At 41.4% G+C, this 20,724-nt stretch overlaps 2 protein-coding genes across 2 annotated transcripts in view; both read left to right on the plus strand.

Annotated features, from left to right (window-relative positions):
• The window catches only part of TPCN2 (two pore segment channel 2), a 47,087-nt gene extending 45,874 nt beyond the window's left edge, over positions 1-1,213 (plus strand). Inside the window, exon 25 of the mRNA XM_039552809.1 lies at positions 1,081-1,213. Within this exon, the coding sequence (XP_039408743.1) occupies positions 1,081-1,132 (52 nt within the window). The 3' untranslated portion in view covers positions 1,133-1,213. The remainder of the gene's footprint in view (positions 1-1,080) is intronic.
• On the plus strand, positions 1,158-19,848 carry SMIM38 (small integral membrane protein 38). The gene is made up of 5 exons (XM_039552810.1): positions 1,158-1,228; positions 7,953-8,052; positions 8,402-8,501; positions 11,365-11,441; positions 17,800-19,848. The coding sequence occupies exon 5, from the start codon at positions 18,365-18,367 to the stop codon at positions 18,494-18,496; it is 132 nt and encodes a 43-aa protein (XP_039408744.1). The 5' UTR covers positions 1,158-1,228; positions 7,953-8,052; positions 8,402-8,501; positions 11,365-11,441; positions 17,800-18,364; the 3' UTR covers positions 18,497-19,848.
• The last annotated feature ends 876 nt before the right edge of the window (positions 19,849-20,724 follow it).

Here is a 20,724-nt window from a genome sequence, read left to right on the forward strand (position 1 = left end):
GCTTGGCACCTTTAGGCCATGTGGCTGCTGCTGGCATGGAGTTGTCATTGTAATGTGCTGGGAAGAATGGAACCAGAAACTGTCTTAATAGTTCTGTGTGAATGAAGCTCTCTTATTATTGTGAATATAAAATATTAATTGCCTTACAAATGTGTTTGAGAGGCTGTGCATGGCTTTGGCACCTGTCCAGGCTGGCAGTGGTGAAATCAGAGGATTGCCTCCTGGCAGCCAAATTTATTTATCCCCCTGCCCCTCCCCAGCATCACACTGGAAATAAGAGTGGAGCTATTTGAAAACAATTGACATCTGGGGGAAGATGTTCATTGGCTCCTGGGATTTGGATCACTCCCTGAGCTGGTGCCTTAAGAGTGGATTTAACCAATGCTGTAATCTTCTGGCACCTGTTACAGTTTTTGGCAGTGGCACAGGACAGCTTTGATTGCGCTGGGACTGGAGTAGCGAACATATGTCTAATGCCCATCCCAGAAAGAATGACTTAGTGCCCTTAATGCCTTTCCTATTGTTTTCTTTTCCACTTTCTCTTCTCTTATTCATCAAGCTGCTGTTAGTAGTTATCATTACATGCAGGCAAGCACCCACCAGCATCTTCAAACAAACCAAGGATAACACAAGAGGGAAACAGGAACTGGGAGTTCTGTCTTCACAGAATCCAGCTGCTTTCTGCATTTGATTTTCAGTTGTTTGTCTGGCCCTGAATCTTTAGGAAGTGTGGTAAATTAAGGAGTCCAGGAAAAATGAAACATGTGCCAGTGTCTGAGATGTAATCAGAAGAAGAGTATTTGTTTTTCTGAACATGTTAATTGAAATAACCAAGCATGTGTCTTCAGGAAGAGAATTCAGAGGACCCATTAAAGGAAGTCTCTGCCTCCATGTCTCTGTACTGATTGTGGATCTGTAAATGGCTGCCATCCAGCAAAGCTCTTAAGTGCATGCTTAGCTCTAGCACAGCTTGGCTAACTTTGTTGCTAACTTTGGCATGTGTGGGGCGTTCACATGCCTGGTGAGAGGCACATGCTCGTGTGCCCTTCTGCATAACTAACTCTTCCTTGTGTCCTACAGGCCTGAGGCCAGGAGTTTGGGTCCGGTGTCCTGCTCCCATAGAAGGTACTGAAGATGGCAGTAGGGTTGCACTTCATCTACAGCTCCGGGGTTTTCTTGCTTCTCATGAACGTCACTGAAATGCAGAGGTAGAAACTCCTGAAAACTGGTATGAAGCCTACCAGCAATGTGTGTAACTTTACCTTGCCTGGTGCCTGTGCAGAATTTAGTGGTGTTTGTTTAAAGCGACTCCAAGTAACCCATGCGAAGTTGTGGCAAAGACTGAGAGCACAGAGGAAAAACGTCATGCTCAGATATCAAATATTCAATTAAAATCTGTGCTGCTGCATCACAGTTGTGGGTGTTTGTACAGAGGTATAGCTCAAGGGGTGCATGTGTTAAAATTTATCATTGTGTTTGGTATTTTGTGAGAAGTCAGTCTTGAGAGCTGGGGTGATTGATTAGGTTTGGAGAGAAAGTCCTTGTATACTTATGGTGGTTCTTGGAATTAGATCGTGGCTTATTTATCTACGAAGCCAACAGAAGACTGGGCTTCTTATCTACCCACAGATTTCAAATGATGGACACTGGTAAAGGCTCTTAAATTATAAACATGGATAATTTAATTAAATATAATCTAACCACTTGGATCTCATTAAGCACCTCTGTCAAAATACCTGATTTAGGAGAAAAAATATAAAGGGAAAGGAAAAATTCCATCAGTAACAAACAACTGTACCCATAAAGTCCCAACTCATACAGTAAAGTCCAAGCAAGCAAACTCGGTGAAAAATTCTTGTGCGTGCAGTTCAGAGTCCACTCAGATATCTTCCAGACTACCATCTGCATCAGAAATTTGCTGGACAAATAACTCTGATTCTCTCCAGTAGCTTCTTGGTATGCCTGAGGTGGAATTCCGAAAGAGGCAAGTTGTGTTTTGTTTTTACCTTCGCCAAAGCCTGTTTGAATTACAGGGATCATAGTGCATCTCTGGTTGTTGGAACCTGCACTCGTTTATTTTAAGAAAGTTAATTTCTTGGGGATCATAAAAAAAACAGATGGGAAGAAGCTATCCTGTTGTGGGAAAGTCCTTATCTGCTTCATTGAAATAATTGAAAATGGCTTTTTAAATAGTCTAAAGAAGTTCACTTATGGCTAAGACCCAAATTTGTTGGGGGGAAAAAAAAAACCAAACCGAGTGTGAGAAATACTTTAAAGTATCTTTATCCAGCTTTTTGCCCCCAGAGGAGGAAGTGAGATATTTAGAAAGCAGCACATGTGACAGATGCTGCTCAAGATGCTCAGCACATTACTTAAAGATGCTCTGTTACCATCATGTCGCGAGCAATAAAAGAATGTGAATGGGATGGAAGTGGAACAGTCCACATTTACTGTAACCACATCTGTAGCCTCGCCACTCTCACATGATGGCCAGCAAATTCCTGCCAGTTCCTGGAGTATTCCTAAATGTATCTGGGCAGTGCAAAGCAGCACTGGACTGGGGAGCCCTCTGGTTACCTCCAAGTGAGCTGGCATGTCTGTAGCAGTTTGCCACACAGGGACAGCAGTGTTGGTGCCAGAAACAGTAAAGCTCTGTTACTGCCATACATAGTTAATTAGCTCGGGTGTCACAGCGAGCAAACACGGCTATATTGCTCCTGCTTCTGCAGCAAAGTTAATTGAGGCTGGCTTGGGGATCTTTGCCCCAATGTGCGGTGCAGACATACCCAGGAATGCACTCCTATTGTTGACTGAATACTGTATTTTCACATAAATGTGGCAGGAATATAATTGCAGGGTGGAAAGAGAAGGCCAATATACATTCACTTCACTTTAGAAACTAAATTAAACCTTTGACTTAACTCACTTCTATACCAGCTCCCTGCAGGCATTTCTACAGGCTTCATTAGAGCCAACCTAGAGGCCATGGAAAAGGTCTTACAAAAGACTAGCCAGGAAGCCAGTCACAGACCCAGATCCTGCTGCTACAGAACACAATCTGCCTCTTGGCACCTCGGGCTTGCAGCTGCCAGGCACTCTCCTTATGTGGTCACTGGTGTTGGCTCGGAGGCTGGAGCAGATAGATGAGGAGGGCTGAGGGGGAACACATTCATCACTGCCAGCAGCGAGTGGAGGCAGTGCCAAGTCACTATGTAACCAGGCACATGTGCCAATTTGCTCAGTAATTGGATTGCTATTTGAAAAATTAAAGTGGTGTGTAGAAAATTCTAACCTCTGCATTTATGAAGTATGAAGTTCGCGACTGAGAGGCTGAACAGGAAGAGTGGAGGGGATCAAGCAGAGGTGTTTAAGGAGAGCAAATGTAGGAAGTAATTTGATTACTTTCCAAAGTGTTACAGCAGCCTCAGAAGCAGCCTCTCTGTACCAGAGAGACAAAGAGCAAGACACAGTGCCGTGGAAAGCTGTGACATTACGGACAAGCCGTAACCCATTGCTGACTACAGAAAATCAGTGAGGACTTGTCAGCTGAAAGCGATTTGTATAAAGAAAACACCACTGGAAGGCAAGGCTTGATATACTTCTGCAACTAATTTTTTCCCTAAAAACAAAAAAGTTCTTAACGGGCACTATTTTGTATTTTCAGCGTTTTCTCAGAGCCTGTGAATTGTTGCTTCTGTCTACTGTATACATTGCTCTCAAGTACATTTGGTGAACAAATTCCATGTGCTAATATTAATCATAAATGATATTGAATTATCCAGCTACAGAGAGAATTTGTGATTCAGAAATATACTTCTGCCACAAATTATTTCTGCTCCCATGGCAGTCAAATTCAGACTTTGCTTTGACTCCAGTAGAAGCACAATTACATACAAAAATATAGTTACACAAGTAGTCCTTCAGGCATTTCATTATTCTTTGCAGTTGAGCTCACTGGCCACCCTTATTCAGCTGAAAACTTTGAGCATATGGGGATGATGGATTATAAATTGTTCCTAGGATAATATTTGTAGTTTAAAATATAGTCCAGTTGCTAGTAGATGTACAAAAGTGGTGCCTGTGTTCTTCATCACTCTTAAGCAGAAACTCAAGCTGGAAGCTGTGTATTTAAAATAATAAAAAATAAAAATCTATGGACTCATACTGAGGAAGAGCTATTTGGAACCTCTGTGAAATGTCTGATTATTTCTCATGCACTCAGGCCTGGTAGAATGAGGTTAACACATGTCAAAGCAAAGGCTAAGGAAATTTTGAGTCACATTTCTGCCCCTAGATGGAGTATTCTGCACACTGGGTTGGTTTTTGTATATATATTTTGGGAGAATGGAGCTGTGTTAGAAGGCTTGAAATGCCTCTTGTTCTGAATTCCCTTAACAGTGTATCAAGTGCTGCCCGTTGGGACTAGACTAACTGGGTCCCAGAGACCATTTAGAAGAGAAAAATCAAAATAAGGTTTGTTTGTATAATTGATTGGACACTATAAAGGCCACTGCACTTTCTTAGTGTCTCCTATTCGTTGGTGATAGATATGTGAGTTAAAATGCAAGAAGCCTATGCTTTACAAAGTGTCACTAATTACTATGAAACATCTGATATTTGCAGCTTGCAGTGCTGGATGTTTCTGTGATTTTCATGGTATTTCCTTCTATGAGTATGCAGTGAATGCCATGGTAACCTTAACTGCTTGTAAAACATTTTAATAGTGACCACTGTAATATAGTGGTTGTGTGCAAACAGCATGCACCACTGCTTCAGAGGTGTTTGGAACACTTTGTTTTGGTCACAATTGGAGTAAAATGTTGCCAGACTTCAAGAACTGAATCCTAAACTTGCCAAACAGGGAGCTGAAAGTAAGGTCTCCTGTTCTCCAGCTCCTGTCTTTGATCATCTCCGGAGTTTCATTGATACATTCCTGCCCAGCACTCACACGCTTAGTGAACCATGGCTCCAGAAAGCTTGGAGTTGCTTGGGAAAAGCGCTTGGCTGCAGGCACTGGATTTGAAGGGGGTGGGTGTCAGATTAGAAGCCAGCTTTTGAAAGACCTCGCTTGTTTTGTGTGTGTGAGTGAGAATTCAGCTGCAGGCTCTTAGCTCAGGTATGTTCTCATGTGGGCTTCTGGTTTAGCCCACTCTTAACAGGAGGGACCAGCTGTAAAGTTTGTCCCTGGACTGGGGGCTGAATTCCTGCAGAATCCGGGATTTTCGTTTGGACCTTTTCAGATATGATGTAAATGCCAGCAGCTTCCCAACAACTGTTTTTGAAGCTCAGAGCAGAATTTAGAGCAGACCCTTATGAGTTAGGGAATTGCACAAGACACCCCTTCTCAGAAGAGAAAGAAAAAGCCCAACAAAACCTAAGCCATCTGACTGGAGTCCTGAGAAATGCTTCCCAGCTTTCAAAGAAAGAAAGGGTCTTAATTCAGATTTGCCGGAATCGTCTAATTAGTCCCTTTAATGCCATGCACCTTATAGTCTGTGCCACCGGATTCGTCCTATAAATGAGACGATGGGCTAATTCATCTTGGCAGCAGTAAACAGACCTTGCGATTGTCCTCCGTACAAACACCGGCCTGATTTTAGGAAAATGCTTTGACCAAGCCTGTGTCCCTGCTCCCTCCCCCGCGACGCCCCCGCCTTTTTCTGAGTGCTGCCTGTGCTTCTTGCCCTCCTTCATCCCCACCACCCCAGCCCGGCCCGTCTCACACACAGTGACATACCTCACACATTTGCCACTGCTAACAACAACCTGTCAACTCTTTCTTTGCACCGTGCTTGGCGCCTTTTGTTTCTGCAGCCCAGCAAGCCTTGCAGCTGTTGTCCGAGGCCTGCTCCGACAGCCTGTGATCAGTCAGCTGCAAAATCCTCCCTGAACAACTCGGTATTCACAGCTCTAATCGGGCCAGCGGACTGTTTCCTCCTCTCTCGCAGTAAATCTTTATCACTTGCGCTCTGCTCGTCAGTTCGTGGCGCCAGCTCTTTGGGCTGCTCTATCCCTTTCCCATACTCTGCCGGGCTGTGTGCTCTGAATGCTAACTCCAGCCTTGTTTAGACTCGGTGCTGCCTCAGTGCTGCAATCCACATGTTAGGAAGGTCCGAATTCCAGCTCCCCCCACCTCCCAGCTTTTAAGCTGGATGTACATTAAGTTTGTATCGCTCCAAAGGTGAAGATATCAAAGGCTCCCTCCCTCCCTCTCTCCCTCCCTTCCCTCCCTTCGCTCGGCCTGTTTCATACTTTGTCCATATAAGTTAGTTGTGTGATTATCTTTCTGTTTCCTCCCAGCAGACTGCTGTGCTTCTGTTTAAGAGCCGTCTTTGGTGAGGAGATGAGGATGAGCCGCCCAGCCTGGGGAAGCTGGTGATGGCAAGGGAAAGCCTGGGGGGAACTGGCACAAACCTTAATTTGATCGCATGCCCAGGGCTATTAGCCCTCCTCCTAATGGTCCCCCCACAGAGGAGTCGGAAACACATTTCCCTCCATCCTGTCCCTGACTTGATGCCATCACAGTCTTTTAAAAGATTTACATCAAGGATGTTGAATTGTGAAGCAGATTTCTAGAAAAAGAGAGGATCAAAGTTTGCTTCATTAGTATCCCAGCTGAGCTGAAGGAGAGTCCTTGGAGAGTTTAGGGTGGAGGTTTCTGTCAGCGTGGAGTTCCTGAGGATTTATACTGGTAGAGCTGAAAGCACAACTTTATCTGTGCCTGTTGCCTCTTAGGATACAGCGTGAAAACTCCTTCTGCCTCCTTTGGGAAAACGTTGTGGGTTTTATTTCCCTGTGTTTGAGCCTGTAGACGGCAGTCTAGTTAAATCTCAGTTAAACAGCACGTTTTGCAAAGAGACTCAACTAGCTCTAAGGTAAAGCTTGCTGGAGACCACTTTTGAAAGATATAAATTATTCAGGAGGGGTATTTCTGTTTATAAGGAACCTGGGAAACTTTTTTGTGAGCATTGGCATGAGGGCCAAAAACTAATGAGTTTTAATCTTCCCTCTGAAACTGAGTCCATCTCTGGCACTAGAAAATCTGTTTCTCTTTCTTCATCAGCTTTCCCCACCTTTGAGTCTTTGTTTCAACTGTTCAAGGTGTGTGCATGTGCACGTGTGAGCGGGGTGAAAATTAACCAAATACAGCAATTCCTTCAAGAGTACAGCATGAACTGGCTTTAAAAATATTGTTTCTCTTAGTTTTATGAGGCAGCTGTAAAATAGATGCCCCTTGGAAAATCTGGGTTCATTTATATTCAGACTTTCTGTGCCTCAGTTTCTCATCAGTATAGTATTTGCTTGGTCGAAGATAAGCACGTGGATATGGGATTCTTACAATTTTGGCATTGATGGTCAGTTTGAGTCTGTAGGGAGATGCCATCCTGGTAGGGCTCTGTTGGCTCCCACTCGTGCTTCCAGGTGCGATGTGTTTTCTCTCTGTGTAAACAAACAGACCTGTAAACACCCTTTAGGCTTCATTTGGGAAAATGGCTCAGGTTTTGCTGGTGTGTGCCACCAAAGTGCCCTCCTCAGTGTGTTCTCTGGTGAAATGGAACGTCTGTGAACAGGATCTGAATATTGGCTCTTTTTCTGTGGGCTGTCCACAAGGGCAGCAGTAGAAATACTATCTTCAGTAGTATGGAATGCCCCTCGACTAAGCTGATTGTACCAGTTCATAGAATGGAATCATAAAGTAGATTGGAAGGGACCTTTGAAGGCCATTTTTTTCTGTCAGATAGGAAGCTACTGGACATAGTTATTTCGTGATACGATTGACTTCTATTTTATGAAACACTGGTGCTTCACCATGATTGGGAGGAGCAGGATGGGCAATCCATCTGCTGTCCTCTGCACAAAAAGCAGTTGATTTTGAAGTGTTCCTGGAGAACTTGATATCCTTTAGACATCCTTGTTTATCCTAATTTTTTATTTATTTGTTTACTTTTCAGAAAACTCATGGTAGCTAGAATTTACATGTAACCTGATAAGGTGGAAGGAAATCTTTGGGCTTTAAACTACAACGGAAGATTCTAGGAGTCTGAATTGAAAGTGAGTGGAACAAGGAGAGAAGACTTCCTCAAAATTATTATTATTTTTTTAAAAATGAAAGCAACTCAAAACACAGCACAGTATTTTGAGTCTCTTCATACAGAAGTAAGCAAGGCTGTGCACAGCTCGTCTCCACTTTCCATAGTAGGTTGCCACTGTCCACATGTCCTGGTTCTCCTCGTCTACTGATGTTTGTGCCCTGAAGTGAGGGGTTTTGTGAAGGATGCAGCTGGTGCTCACCTTGGTGTGGTTGTAATTCTGTGGTGGTTGCTGATGTGGGCTTAGGATGGTTAATCGGGAAAATGTCTGGAAGTTGTGATGTGAAGTTTTTATCTGTTCTTTTTCTCAGAGCTTTGTAGAGCTTTTTTGTAAGGGAAGACTCACAGGAGGGAAGTTGCTGTTTTGCTGTTTTGAGAATCCTGTCTGAACTTACCTTCTGCTTTGGAGAGGTAAGTTCATTCCTCATTTTTACCCAGACCACAGTGAAGACTCTGTACCTTTCTCTGTTTAGTGTCTGCTAGAGAGGGCTCGTTCATGGCTCTGGGATGAACAACGTGAGCGGAATTTGAGAACAGCTTGTCTGTTCCCTGTTCCAGGTTGAAACTGGACTTGTCTTACTTTTCCTAATGCATCTGGATGCATGTATGGGAGCAGGATATTTTATTGCTCTGCTTCTTTATTTTTAAGGAGCAATGTCAACTTTTTTTTCCTAGCTCCTCCCATGTCTGTCTTCTAAGAAAATATCAGAGCCCAACATCTTTCTATTTGATTTTTTTTTACAGAGTTGTTGATAGTACACTCACACAGTAATTCCATTTGAAAATAGTCTTTTAGTCTAGGAATTTTCTTGTCTGATTTGCCTCAGACTTTCCAGAAAAATTCTACCTTGACATAAAGTTTGCACCTGTGAATGTTCAAGGAAATCTGTTTAGCTTTTGCTGTGTGACGGAGGGATTCTGCCAAAACTGAGTTTCTGATGAAAGACTAGTGTAAGCATGGATAGACTGTTTCCTTCATTACTAGGTAATATTAGTGTATAATCAGTCTCATAAAGAAAAAATATGACTAAATGGATTTTATATTCCTTATAAAAATGATTGTTTTGTTTCTTCTTTGGCTACGCAGGGTAAAATGTTTACTACTAACCCATCGTGTTTAGTTTTGTGAGTCACTTTTAGTGTGCACATTTCCTGTACATCTTGAGCAAAACTGTGCAAAAGATGAGCAGAGAATAAGGGGGAAAATTATAAATGGATCCATGTGACTACCTCTTCTACAGATATTTTTTTCTCCCCTTACTTGAGAAGTTAAGAGGGAATGCAGGGCCATGCAGTGGTTGTTAAAGCTGATGGAATATCTTTCTCCCTCTGGGTATTTCTTTAATCAATGTTTCTTTATACCATTAGGTCATCTCCTCTTTTTTCATGGCTTTTTTTTTATTCTGAAGAAGCCTTGTTTTGTACATTTCCGTACATCTTGACGTTTATTTTCAGAATTATGGCCTGATCACTTCCTCTCTTTTCCTCAAAATTTCTGTCGTTTTATCTATTTTAAGTGCCAGAGCACAAAGATAACCCCATCATAGTTCTCTCATTTTCCTCAGCAGTTCCCCCCCTTTCCCTCCCTGCAATGAAAAAATGAAAGGTCTCATGGTCTTACAGATTTTCTTTATGCTTATTTTGGCCTACTTGCAACCCAAATACATCATCACACTATAAGACGGCTCTCTAAGGCTCTTGGATCAATTAAAGGTAGCCCTATTCATTGCCAGTACAAACCTTTGCCTATTAACTCTTTCAAAGGGCATTTGTCATCACAAAAAGCTGTGAATGCCGTCTGGGTACATTGATTAAAAAAAGGTATTGTTTTAAGGCTGCTGAATATCTCAATTAGTTGTAATCAGAGGGTAGCTTGTGTCTGTAAAGTGATACAGTTACCTTTCACCTACTTGCTTTATTTTCTGTGGGTTTTTTTTTTTTTTAAAATCTCAGATGTGCCTCTATCATGCTGTTTTCAGGGTACAAGAGGAGTGCACTTGCTAATCGAACTGTAACAGGGTATTATTTTGTAGAGCCAAATATTTAATGTGGCAACCTAGAATGCATCTCCTTGGCCTGCGATCAGCCAAGAGCCAGTCAGTGGAGCAGCGCTGCTCATTGCCAGCATCCATCCTCTTTTTCTTCATCAGAAATCCAGGGTCTGTATCCTGGAAATGCAGAAATCCACCCTGACTCTTCAAGGACTTGCACGTGTGCTCAGCTCGAGCCCCTGAATCGCCCATTAATGCAGAGTGTACACAGCCCTGTTTGGCAGGTCAAGGTAGAACAAGGTAACATTTCTTAGACCAGTAGTTCATTTGCCACAATTGTTTTCTCAAATGACATGAAGCAGTTTATTGACGTGTTCCAAAGCTCTGGGAAAATGTCTTGTTCTGCTGTTCCCTGAATCAAAACATTTCTTTCAGTAGTTAATCATAAAAATTTGGTTTCTATTCAAGGAGACCCTTTTAAAAACAGCAATCAGCACTCTTCCTTGGTCTTCATACAAAGTTTTGTTTGTGCTTGTTGCTTTCTTGATTTATTTTTCTGAGCAAACAGCATAGTTTATATTTAATTTAAAATATTTTGTTCAAATCAAACATTTTTTAATGTGCATTTAATGGAGGCATTGAGGTATAGACAGAACCCTTCCAGTCACATGTCTTGATGGTACAGCAATGGCTTTCGTCAGCAGACCCTCACTCTCTGGAGGTGCAGTTCTAGAGAAGGGGATTTGGGAATATATGCTTTTCTTTCCATATTTATGCAAATATCTTCTTAGAGGGAGGAGAAAACACTTGACAAAAAAGTAAATGCAAGTCACACTTGATAAAACGTGCTTTTGTGCTTGAATAAAACACTAGATACAGTGGTAATGGTAAATAGCATTTAATTTGTTTCATTATGGGAAGGGGAGTGGATGCAACTGGTGTCTTACAGGGAGTCCCCCTTAGCTGGGATAAAAATTCTTTGGAAAATACCTAACACGCCAACCATGGATATGAAATGGCTCGTGCAATTTGGTCATTTGGAAAGCAGGGCAGTGCCATGGCTGGGAACCAAATGAATCTCCAACACTCACACTCAGCTGGTGGTTTTCTTGATGAATTTTTTTTATAGGAAATCCCTGCATGCACAGATTCTCAGGGAAATGTGGCAAAGTTGTGTAGATGCAAGTGGTACTGTCCTCACTCTCAGTTTTCAGTGAATGAGAGTACTGGACAATGTATGGCTTGAAGTGAGGATATGTTTATGGTTTACCTCTTTTTTTCAGAAGCCAAGATGATACATGCACTTCTATCATAGGAAGATTCCTCTCTGTGTGTCTAGATTCTGCATGAAGTACTTCTTGTGAGTATTTGATCTCCTTTTTTATTGTTTTTAATGTTATTGTTACAAAAATGCTTCAAAAAATTAGTACTGTCTTCAAATTACTGTACAGTAAGAGCCTATTATAATCTCTGTTTCACAGATGAGGAAAACCAGTCTGATAAAGATTAAAGTTCCAGTTCAAGGAGAGGCAGAAGCTTAAGCACATCTTTTAATGTTCCTGTGATTTTGGTGTAGGCTGTTATGAAGAGTTTCTCTGGAGGTGAAAACAGAATATGCTCTGAGTTGCAGACAGTACCTCAGCCACAGTGCTGCAAGTTTTTCTTGTTATACTTGGTAAAAAACGTGATGCAATGGGATCGTCATAGAGGAGAGAGATTTATTTTTGTAGTTAGTTATTCAATATGGTAGTGGTAGTGAAACTCATTTTAGCATGGAGGTCAATGAAGTTCTAACCTTTTCCTTCAGCTTTGTAGATTTTCACAGAAGTGTGTAGCATCTTTTCTTTGGTCAGGTACCTCGGAAATAAAGTCGGAGAAATAAATCTGCACATTTCTACTGTGGCTGTGATAAGCATATGTATTTATATATATAATGGCATTGTGTGTCTTGCTCTATGTAACATTTTTTAGGTGTCTGTATGAGTAGGAGATTTATGAAGTGTGACTCATTTTTCCTTCTCCACACTGTTCCAATGGAAGAGCTCAGACTGCGATGAGAAAAAGTAGTACACATTATTAAGAATTCTGATAAAGTAGGCTGAATAAATTTGTTTTCTTTGTGAGCCTTAATCCTGTGTTGTATTGGCTTCTTGGACATGGCTAATTTATTTGGAATTCCATTCTGTTCCCGACAGCATTCCTGATTAGCAGTTTGATCACCCGGAGCAAAGTTACATACCAGCTTTCAACTCTTGTAATCTAGCAGTGTAATTTTTTCAAATGGACTCTTTTCTTTCCTTCTTTGCCCCAGCTCCCCTTCTTTTTGTGTGCAAAGAGACTTTCAAAGTAAGCAGGATAACCTGTTAGTAGAATGAAAAACTTCTTCAAAACACAACGTAGTTTGCTGAAAGCCCGACTTTCATTCTTGAATAGAAAAAAGGAGGTTTGGAGCAGTGTCAGTGCAGCATGTGAAATGTTTGCCTTCCATCACTAATAAAGGATAACAGTTCTTTTCAATAACTGCATTTTATGAGTGGGGTGATATAATCTTCAAGTCGTTTCCAAGGTCTCTAGTTCGCCAAAGCACATTTTGCTTATGGTAAGTTTTAGAAAGTTTGGATTTTTCTTTAGTCGTTAAGTTTGTCACATGGTGGACCTTGTAGGCAAATGGCAGCTGTGTCATTGTTTGCTTCTGTCTGTACTGGCTTGTGCTGTCAAAACAAAGGATGCCCGAAACACCCAAATTTAGTTGTAAACCAGAGGCAGGTTTGGATCTGAGCTTATTTTGGTAGAGCACAGGTGGAGCATTGTCCAAGTGATCTGATGTGCCAAAGACATGGAGTTACAGATGAGAGGGAAGGGAGTTTTCCATCCTGTGACATTTCTGAAAGTCCCGGTCTGGTTTGTACCCAGTGGAAAGGAAACAAGGGTTTTAAGTCAAGGGAAGCTTGGGAGTAGCCCAGAGATAGGTGACCACAGCACTTGTCAAAAGGCTCAAACTGTGCTTTTATGCATGAGTGCTTCGACTGCATAATGTTTGAAGGCTATGATCTGTCTGGTTTGTACTGATCTGGAGTTTTAGGGATCTGAAAAGCAGCTCTTGAGAAATACTTCGTCAAAACTGAAGCATGTTTTGCCAGTTTTCTGTGTTGAAAAACTGGCATTTTGTTGCAACATTGTTCTGTCAAAAATAGTACTCATTAAATTCTCTGCTGTATTGATGTGAATTCTGTGAATTCAGTGGGGGGGAAAAATTCTACTGATGCAAGGAGAGCACTAGGAAAGGTTGGCTTAGGGCTAGATCATTGTGTCTGGTCAAATTTGGTGATAATTCCTTAATTTCCCCAGCAAAAACCCCTGAGGTTCTTTCTACCCCAAAAATTAGGCATCTAGCTGAGTGTGAAAACATAGCGAATTGTGTATGGTCTCTTTGATCACTAAGGAGATAATAATTGCTCCATAACAAGCTGTTCTGAACTTTGTAACATCAGTCTTAAATATTTATGGCTGGTTTTTTTCCATTGAGTCACCAAGTATTTCTGTATTTTTATGTTTGTTCACAATTAGGTGGACATTTTGGACATTGCTAGTCTTTTATTTGATTGGTGTGACTAGGTATCATGGCATCTATGTGACCTGTTCTGCTGCTGTTGGGTCATGTTCTGCTCCAATTCCTAGTAAAAATTCCTGTAAGAGAAAGGGAACCAAGATGTCTCCTGCTGACCATCGCCCCACCCAGCAGCACATGGAGGTGGTCATGGGATGACAGCAGAAGTCTCATCAAGTCTTTTTGGAAATACAGATGTCTTCAAGTAATCACTTTTCAGACTGATTTATAAGGTTTTGTTTCATTTCCTTCTAGTCCTTTTCCTTCACTTTTATTGCCATTTCCTGCAATCTGTGCTCTTTTGTTGCATTTAAATCTCACTTTTGACACCTTTGAGGATGAGCTGGAGTTTTACAAACACTTGTGGTTTTATGGAGGCTGAAGTTAGTCTTAAGGGATGAAATATGTAACAAATGAAGTATCTTCTTTCTGGCCTTGTTTTCCTTGATTATGGAAATGGACATACCGAACTGACTGTGGTGGGAGGAGTGTGTTTGCTGGGGATTTTCCAGGAGAAAACCAGTGGGGCAGGTGTTGACTTTGCTTTGACTCTATGCAACACTGAGTGATCTTGATATGTGCACATTATCACAACTTATGTGGAGCAATAATTGACTCTGAATGTCAGATTTTGTCCTCTAAAGTGGTGGCTACTTGATCTGGCTCTTTTTAAGTGGTATTTTGTTTTCAGTGTGATATAGAATGCTTGCTCAGGAGGTTTCACATATGTAACCTGGAGCAAGGTGCCTTTTTGACTCTGATAACTATAGAAAGCACGTGATTCTGACAGATAAGTGCTGGTCTTGAATTTTTCCTTTTTTCTTATTTAACAAAGAACTCAGAACTTCTTATTAGCCTTGCAGACACCTGCAACCCTTTGCTGCTTCCTTTGGTAGATATCCTGACTTTTGAATGTGTGGAAAATGCAGTAAGTCAAATATTCTATTTTTTAATTCTAGTTTACTTATGTTTTGGGATATGTTTCAAACTGATGATAACAGTGGGTGTTTTATGGTTATTGTTGTATCATCTGCTTTGTCGCTTGTAACTTTACTTGATATTTTAGGAGATTGCTTTATAAGGGAATTTGAAAACGAGATGTGAAATCTGTTGCCTTACATTTTAAAAGTCAACAAGACTGCGTAATATGTACTTTTTTTTTTCCTGAACTACTCTTCAATGGGCATTTACCAGGACAATTAATTATGTGATAATTTAAAAACAAAATACAAAATTTGTCTTGGAAGTAGTTTCAAATTAGAGGGTTTTAATAAATATTTACAGCAGAATAGGGTAGTAATGTTGGTTATGTGATGAAAACATATGTGAGTAATAAAATATCACCCGTCAGAAATACTGTTCTATCATGTCATTGTTCCCTAGAGAGATGACTAGTTGAAAAACGATTTTAACAAAATAAACTCTGAACAGAGAGGATGCTTTTATGGGTGATACAGCACACATTCTTCAAAAAAGGCACATCATTAAAAATGGTGCCAGACATTAGGAACATCTGTTGTGTGAAAAAGTAAATTTGGGAAAATCCAAATAATAATGCTCAATGTGTAGGCTTTACATAGTGCTTTTCCTCACTCATTCTCAAAATACTTTGCAAAGAGGGGAAGAACAACTACCCATGCTAAACTGCATTTTCTAAAATCCAGCCACACCAGCTTTCATCTGGCATTTAAATTCGCCTTGCTCATGCCGTGCCATTAATTTTCCGTGGGAGGAAATCTGTCCCAAGAAGTGAAATCCAAGCAGGAAAGCACTGTCCTTCCATCTTGGGCAGCATTCCTGCGTGTGAATAAATGCAGAGTGCCAAGCTGACAGCCGTGGCATGCAGAGCCAGGGAGCTGCCATTGCCCGGGCAGCCGGCGTGGAAGCTCCCCTGGCTTTGTGTCAGCCTGTCCCCGGCGCATCCCGGTGCCAGGCGCCAGGGATGTACCGCCTCTGTTCCGGCTTTGACACCTCGTGGGGATCGCCGGAGCCGGTGGAGCTGAGAACCACTTATGGGCCTGGGGAGCAGGAGGCACCTGTTGTTCCCTTGGCACTGGAATGAAGCCCCAATTCATGCCTGGCGTGCCCTTAAATAGCTGCCGGGCTCCTGGGCACTAACAGACTGAGCTGGAGCTGGTGGCCAAGGCGTGGGATGTGCTGGATTACAGCTAATGCTGAAATCGGTGGTTTTCAGTAATCCTGCTGGAGCACAGACAGCAGCATTGCACCAGGCTGGAGGAAGAGGGTTGCCACAAAAGATGCGCTTTCATTGGATCCATCCAGATGGGCCGATATGAAGTTACTGCTCCTCTAAAAAAAAATCAGATATTGTTGCCTCAGCCAGTAATTAATTGTACAGCTGCAAAATGAGCCAGTTGCCCAAGTGAGTAAATAATGTAGAGCTCCTGTCTTGCAGGGATTGTGTTGCAGCAGATAGAGCCACTGAGCAGTTCGTCCAACTGTTTTTCCTGCTGAAATCCCTTTCAGATGAGATGGTGATTTCCTTTCTTTTCATTTGTGTGGGCATAGGTCTCTTAAAAGAGCAGGTTAGAGGAACAGCTGTCGGGAATGATGCAGTTGATCTTGCTTTAGGGCAAGCTGGTAGACCTTTTGGGCCCTTTTCATCCTTTTTTCCTGTAGCCGTAGGTGACCCTAGTAACATACATATGTATATTTATCTATTCTGTCCAGCCTGCTGCATTTGTTCAGCAAAATCTTTGCTAGTTGAATGGAGCAGCTCCTTTAAACTCAGCAGCTTTTGGAATCTGTAGGTATAAGAAGATATTGTTTGGTGCACCTCCTCAAAGATTCCTTCTTAGTCATGATTGGGTTAGGGTTACTCATCCCTTGGTTGAACCTTCCTGTGCAGAGGAATTTGAGTTGATTCCCATTCCTTCATAAATGCATGCAGGGCAATATGTCAGACTTTCTTTCCTTTTAAGCAATCTGACCCGTTCTGACACTTTCCACCTCCATTAAAGAATCCATGTGGTAGATGAGAGCACCCATTAGTGTGAACAAACTCCTGAAACCCCTGAAAGTATTTGCTTTGCTCTGCCATTTAACTGCTTACAAAGCCCAGGGCTTTGCTTCTGATACACAGCCAAAAAAAGGGAACAGACTATTTTATTTTTTTCAAACTGCAGTGTAAATCTGTTTCTGTTGGCTGTGTAGAAGACAAGGTGTTGACTTTCATGAGGTTACCCCAATCCAGGACAAATTTGACCAGAAAGTGATACTCTGAGAGGATACTGACAGTCAGTATTTTGGTATGACATTTGGTTTAATGCAGAATTTTTGAAAATCAGGGAAGCAACTCTGACTCCGGGCTGTTGCTTGAACCATGTCCAAGTCATTTCACTTACTGCTGATCCTTCCCAATTTTGCCTTCACAGCTCTACATGTCCAGGCCCAGGCAATGAATTGCTTAAACATCAAAGTTCCTTGTTTTCTTCTTGAACTGGGTCCTGGAGTTTGTACTAATTCTAATGAGGACTTGGCATCTACAAGGACCTCAAGGTATTACTGTACCTATTCCCTAAATTTAAGGGAAAAAGAATGTAGAATTCCCAAAGCTTTACGTCTCCGAATCAGGCTTTAATTTCTTTTTAGACGGAAAGTGCGGTTTCTGGGGAAAGAAGCTTGCTGGTTAGTAAGTCTGAAAAGATCTTAGCAGTTCCAGTAATTACTCATTTCATCAATCCATCCATATTTAAAGTGAGCTAAACCGAGTTCTTTCCTATAATGTCTACTTCAAATAATGCTGCTTTACATTTGGAGAGTCAAATAAGGAAACAGGGCATAATCTTACAGGAGTTTTGTTCCCTTTTAGTTTGCACGGCTCAGACTTGCTGTAACAAGAGCACTTCTTTCTATGAAACCTTTTTAACATATTCGACTAAACAAACTATCTCCTAAAGAAAGCAGGAACATTTTTGCGTGTGTGTGTGCGCTTTGCTCGAGCCTTGGCTCTCGAGGACATTTCTGCATTTGTCAATGTACTAAATGAGCGATGCATTTTGGACAGCTTCTGTGTTCTGATTTGTTTTCTTGTGCTTTTTTGTCTCCCCCTCCCCCCCCCCCCTCCTTCTTCCCCTTTTCATTTGTCTAGGAGGGAAAAAAAAGCTCCTCCAGTGTTGTTTCCTGCAAAGACCATTCTTAAGAGCTCGTTGGACAGCGCAGGACTCTTGAAGTGATAGCTAATTGGTGAAAGAAAGGCCCTGATTGTCTTGAGGGAGCTGGAAAGTGCTGCGTGTGCTGCTGAAAGGGACTAGGGAGAAGGTGCCTGGTTTCGCTGAGCAGCTGCTGCTGGAGATGTTTGGAGATTACATCAGCATTGGAAAAAAGGGGCCAAAAAAAAAAAAAAAAGTCCAACTTCACAGAGACGGAGTTTATGGAGGTTTTTTTCTCCCTTCCAAAGGTCTTCTGACAATACTGTCATTGTCAATATAAGAGTTGTTAATTCTTTATGAATAGCACATGGGGCCTCTTGACTAAATAGTACGTTACATGTCCCAAATCTGTCAGCTGGACTCTTCTCTCACATGCTAGTGAGATCACTTTGATTGGAATGTTAGAGGAATTGCTAGGCTGGCCGTGCAGAACTGAATACTGCATTATATAATTAGATCTCCCAGAGTATTTTTTTCACATTACCTCATTATTCTAGCTTAAATATGGAATCAGTCCTTTTGATGGTTTTACTGGTTGTAATTATATTAATACGATTCATTTTGTGGTCCTGTCTTAGTGCTTATATAGATTATAAACTGTCCCGAAGGTTTCCTGACACAAGAAAAGAGGACTAAGGGACTTCAAAAGCCTCGTTCAGATTTGAATTGACAATGGGGAGAGCTGGATAAGGTAAATGAAGCTAGAGCAGCTTTTACCTTGGGATCTGATGAGAGAGAAATGACCTGTTGAGACTCCAGCCAAGTGAAGATTCTGCAGAAAGCCTCACGCTGACGGAGGGAAAGGAATGACAACTGATTGAGTCAAATGACTTCCTATCCAACTTCGGAATGAATTTGCTGTTGGGAACAGACTTGTGGACTTCTGCCAATTAAATGATATGGACAAGCTGGAAGGAGCCCTCTGCCTGGGCAACCCAAGAGTACTCAGTGTCCTCGTGCCACCCTGTGGGCTGGCAGGAGCAGGTTTTTACCTGGCTGGTTGATTTGTTACCAAATTCCTCATGGGTCTTCCCAGTCAGATCTGAAACTGACTGAATGGCTTTAGCTGACCATAACCTGCCAGATATTCACATTTCTTAGCAAGAGATATATCTGAGTACCAGTACAAGGTGGATACCACCGGAATAATCTGTTCCATGGATTTGTGTCTCAGAGATTGTCTGATGGACTCTGGCTGTGCTTCAGCACCAACAACGGATGGGGTGACAAAATGAGTGAGTTTTGACACCAAAGCCCTTCATGTCTAGCCTTAAATAAGCACCCTGCTTGGACACTGGAGGATTTGACTACTTGCCCAAGGACAAAGTGACTTGAACTTTCTTGGTTAAGTTCCTTGGGGAAAGGAAATAAATTTTTCTGAGTAAATTGTCTTCTTTAAAATAACTTAAAATAGTTATATTAAGTCAAACAACCTAAATCTCACGGCAACTCAGTGTAATACTGTCTTTTGAGAACTGAATTTTTCTACAGTAAAGATAGGAAAATTGTATTACCTTGCCTGAGAAATGCACTATCCTTGGCCCAGTCACTCTTAGAAAAAGTCCTTTTTTGTTTGATCATCTTCTATCTCATGTGAAAATGAAGGTTACTGCTTTACTGCTTCATATACTTATTTCTATATCTCTTGGTAGCTCACATGATGATATCAGAGTTCAGCTAGGTAAAAGCCTACAGTATTCCCATACAGAGTTTCTGGCCCATTTATGACTCACACACTCCTACAGGCTTGTCATTAGTAACTGTTCATCAGCTCTTATCATTTTGTATTTTAAAGCCTCCTAAAAATCAGACATGAGAGCTGGTATGTGCTTAGGCAGTGGAACAGGGTAAATGTCAGGTCAATTGATTTCAGGCTCAGATTTTATTTATGGTGGATGACCAGTCTACAAAACAGCCTGTAATGCTTGAAGGTGCATGTCATGGGTTTGAATTTCTGGCAGATGACAATAAATTATATGTAGATGTAACTAACCCCTTGTCTGTTTCTGTGATTCTTGATTTTAATGATAATTCTGTCCTTTTTCTGCTTCCCCAACACCAGCAAACCACAAAGGGAAAGTGAAATGTTGTCTACTTTATGTGCAGACATACCTTTGATAACGAGTAACTGGAAAAATAGGCACAGTGGTCCATTTTTCTTCTTTCAGTTAATCATTGCTATTCTGAGCTGTTGTGTGCAAAACAAAGCTTGTGGAGAAATTGATACTGCCTTTAAGAAATCAATCTTCTAATTCTTTATTTCTGTCACATTGAAGTTGCATTTGGCAGTGTCATGTTTGTATTAATTGTTTAAAAGTGTGGATGTAATGAGAAGGGCTACAGGTGAAGTTGTGGTTTACTGCCTTTAACATTTGGGGATGTTGGAACTGACACCGGTAGGGAATTCACAACTTTGATTTGTTTATCCCTGCAGGACAGGATTTCAAGTTTTCCCTGTAAATCAGAGCATGTGGTCCTGTTATGGACTGTATCCTATGGACTGGTTCTGTTGGTATTTGTGTATCTAGAATATTTGATTTGGACCTTACTTGAGTCACGTGAGTTGCACTCTAATTATAAGAGTGGTCTGGCCAAATTTATTAGAACATCCATGTTTTGAGGCACATTTAATTAATTTAATAATTATTAAAAATTTTGACGGAAGAGTTAATTTAGATCTTGATGCCTGTAAAATCCTCATGCATTCAAAGCAGTTTTAACAGCAACTTAGTTAATTTCTGTGCATTCATATAGTTGTTATCCCATCCTGCAGGATGTGGAAAGCCATCCCTGTTTATCCTGCATTACAAAATTCGGACTATCAGACTTTCAAGAGTGCAAAATATAAAGGAGATTGAGATCTT

This window comes from Corvus cornix, chromosome 5 (genome assembly GCF_000738735.6).
Source record: "Corvus cornix cornix isolate S_Up_H32 chromosome 5, ASM73873v5, whole genome shotgun sequence".
NCBI classification, from domain to species: Eukaryota; Metazoa; Chordata; class Aves; order Passeriformes; family Corvidae; genus Corvus; species Corvus cornix.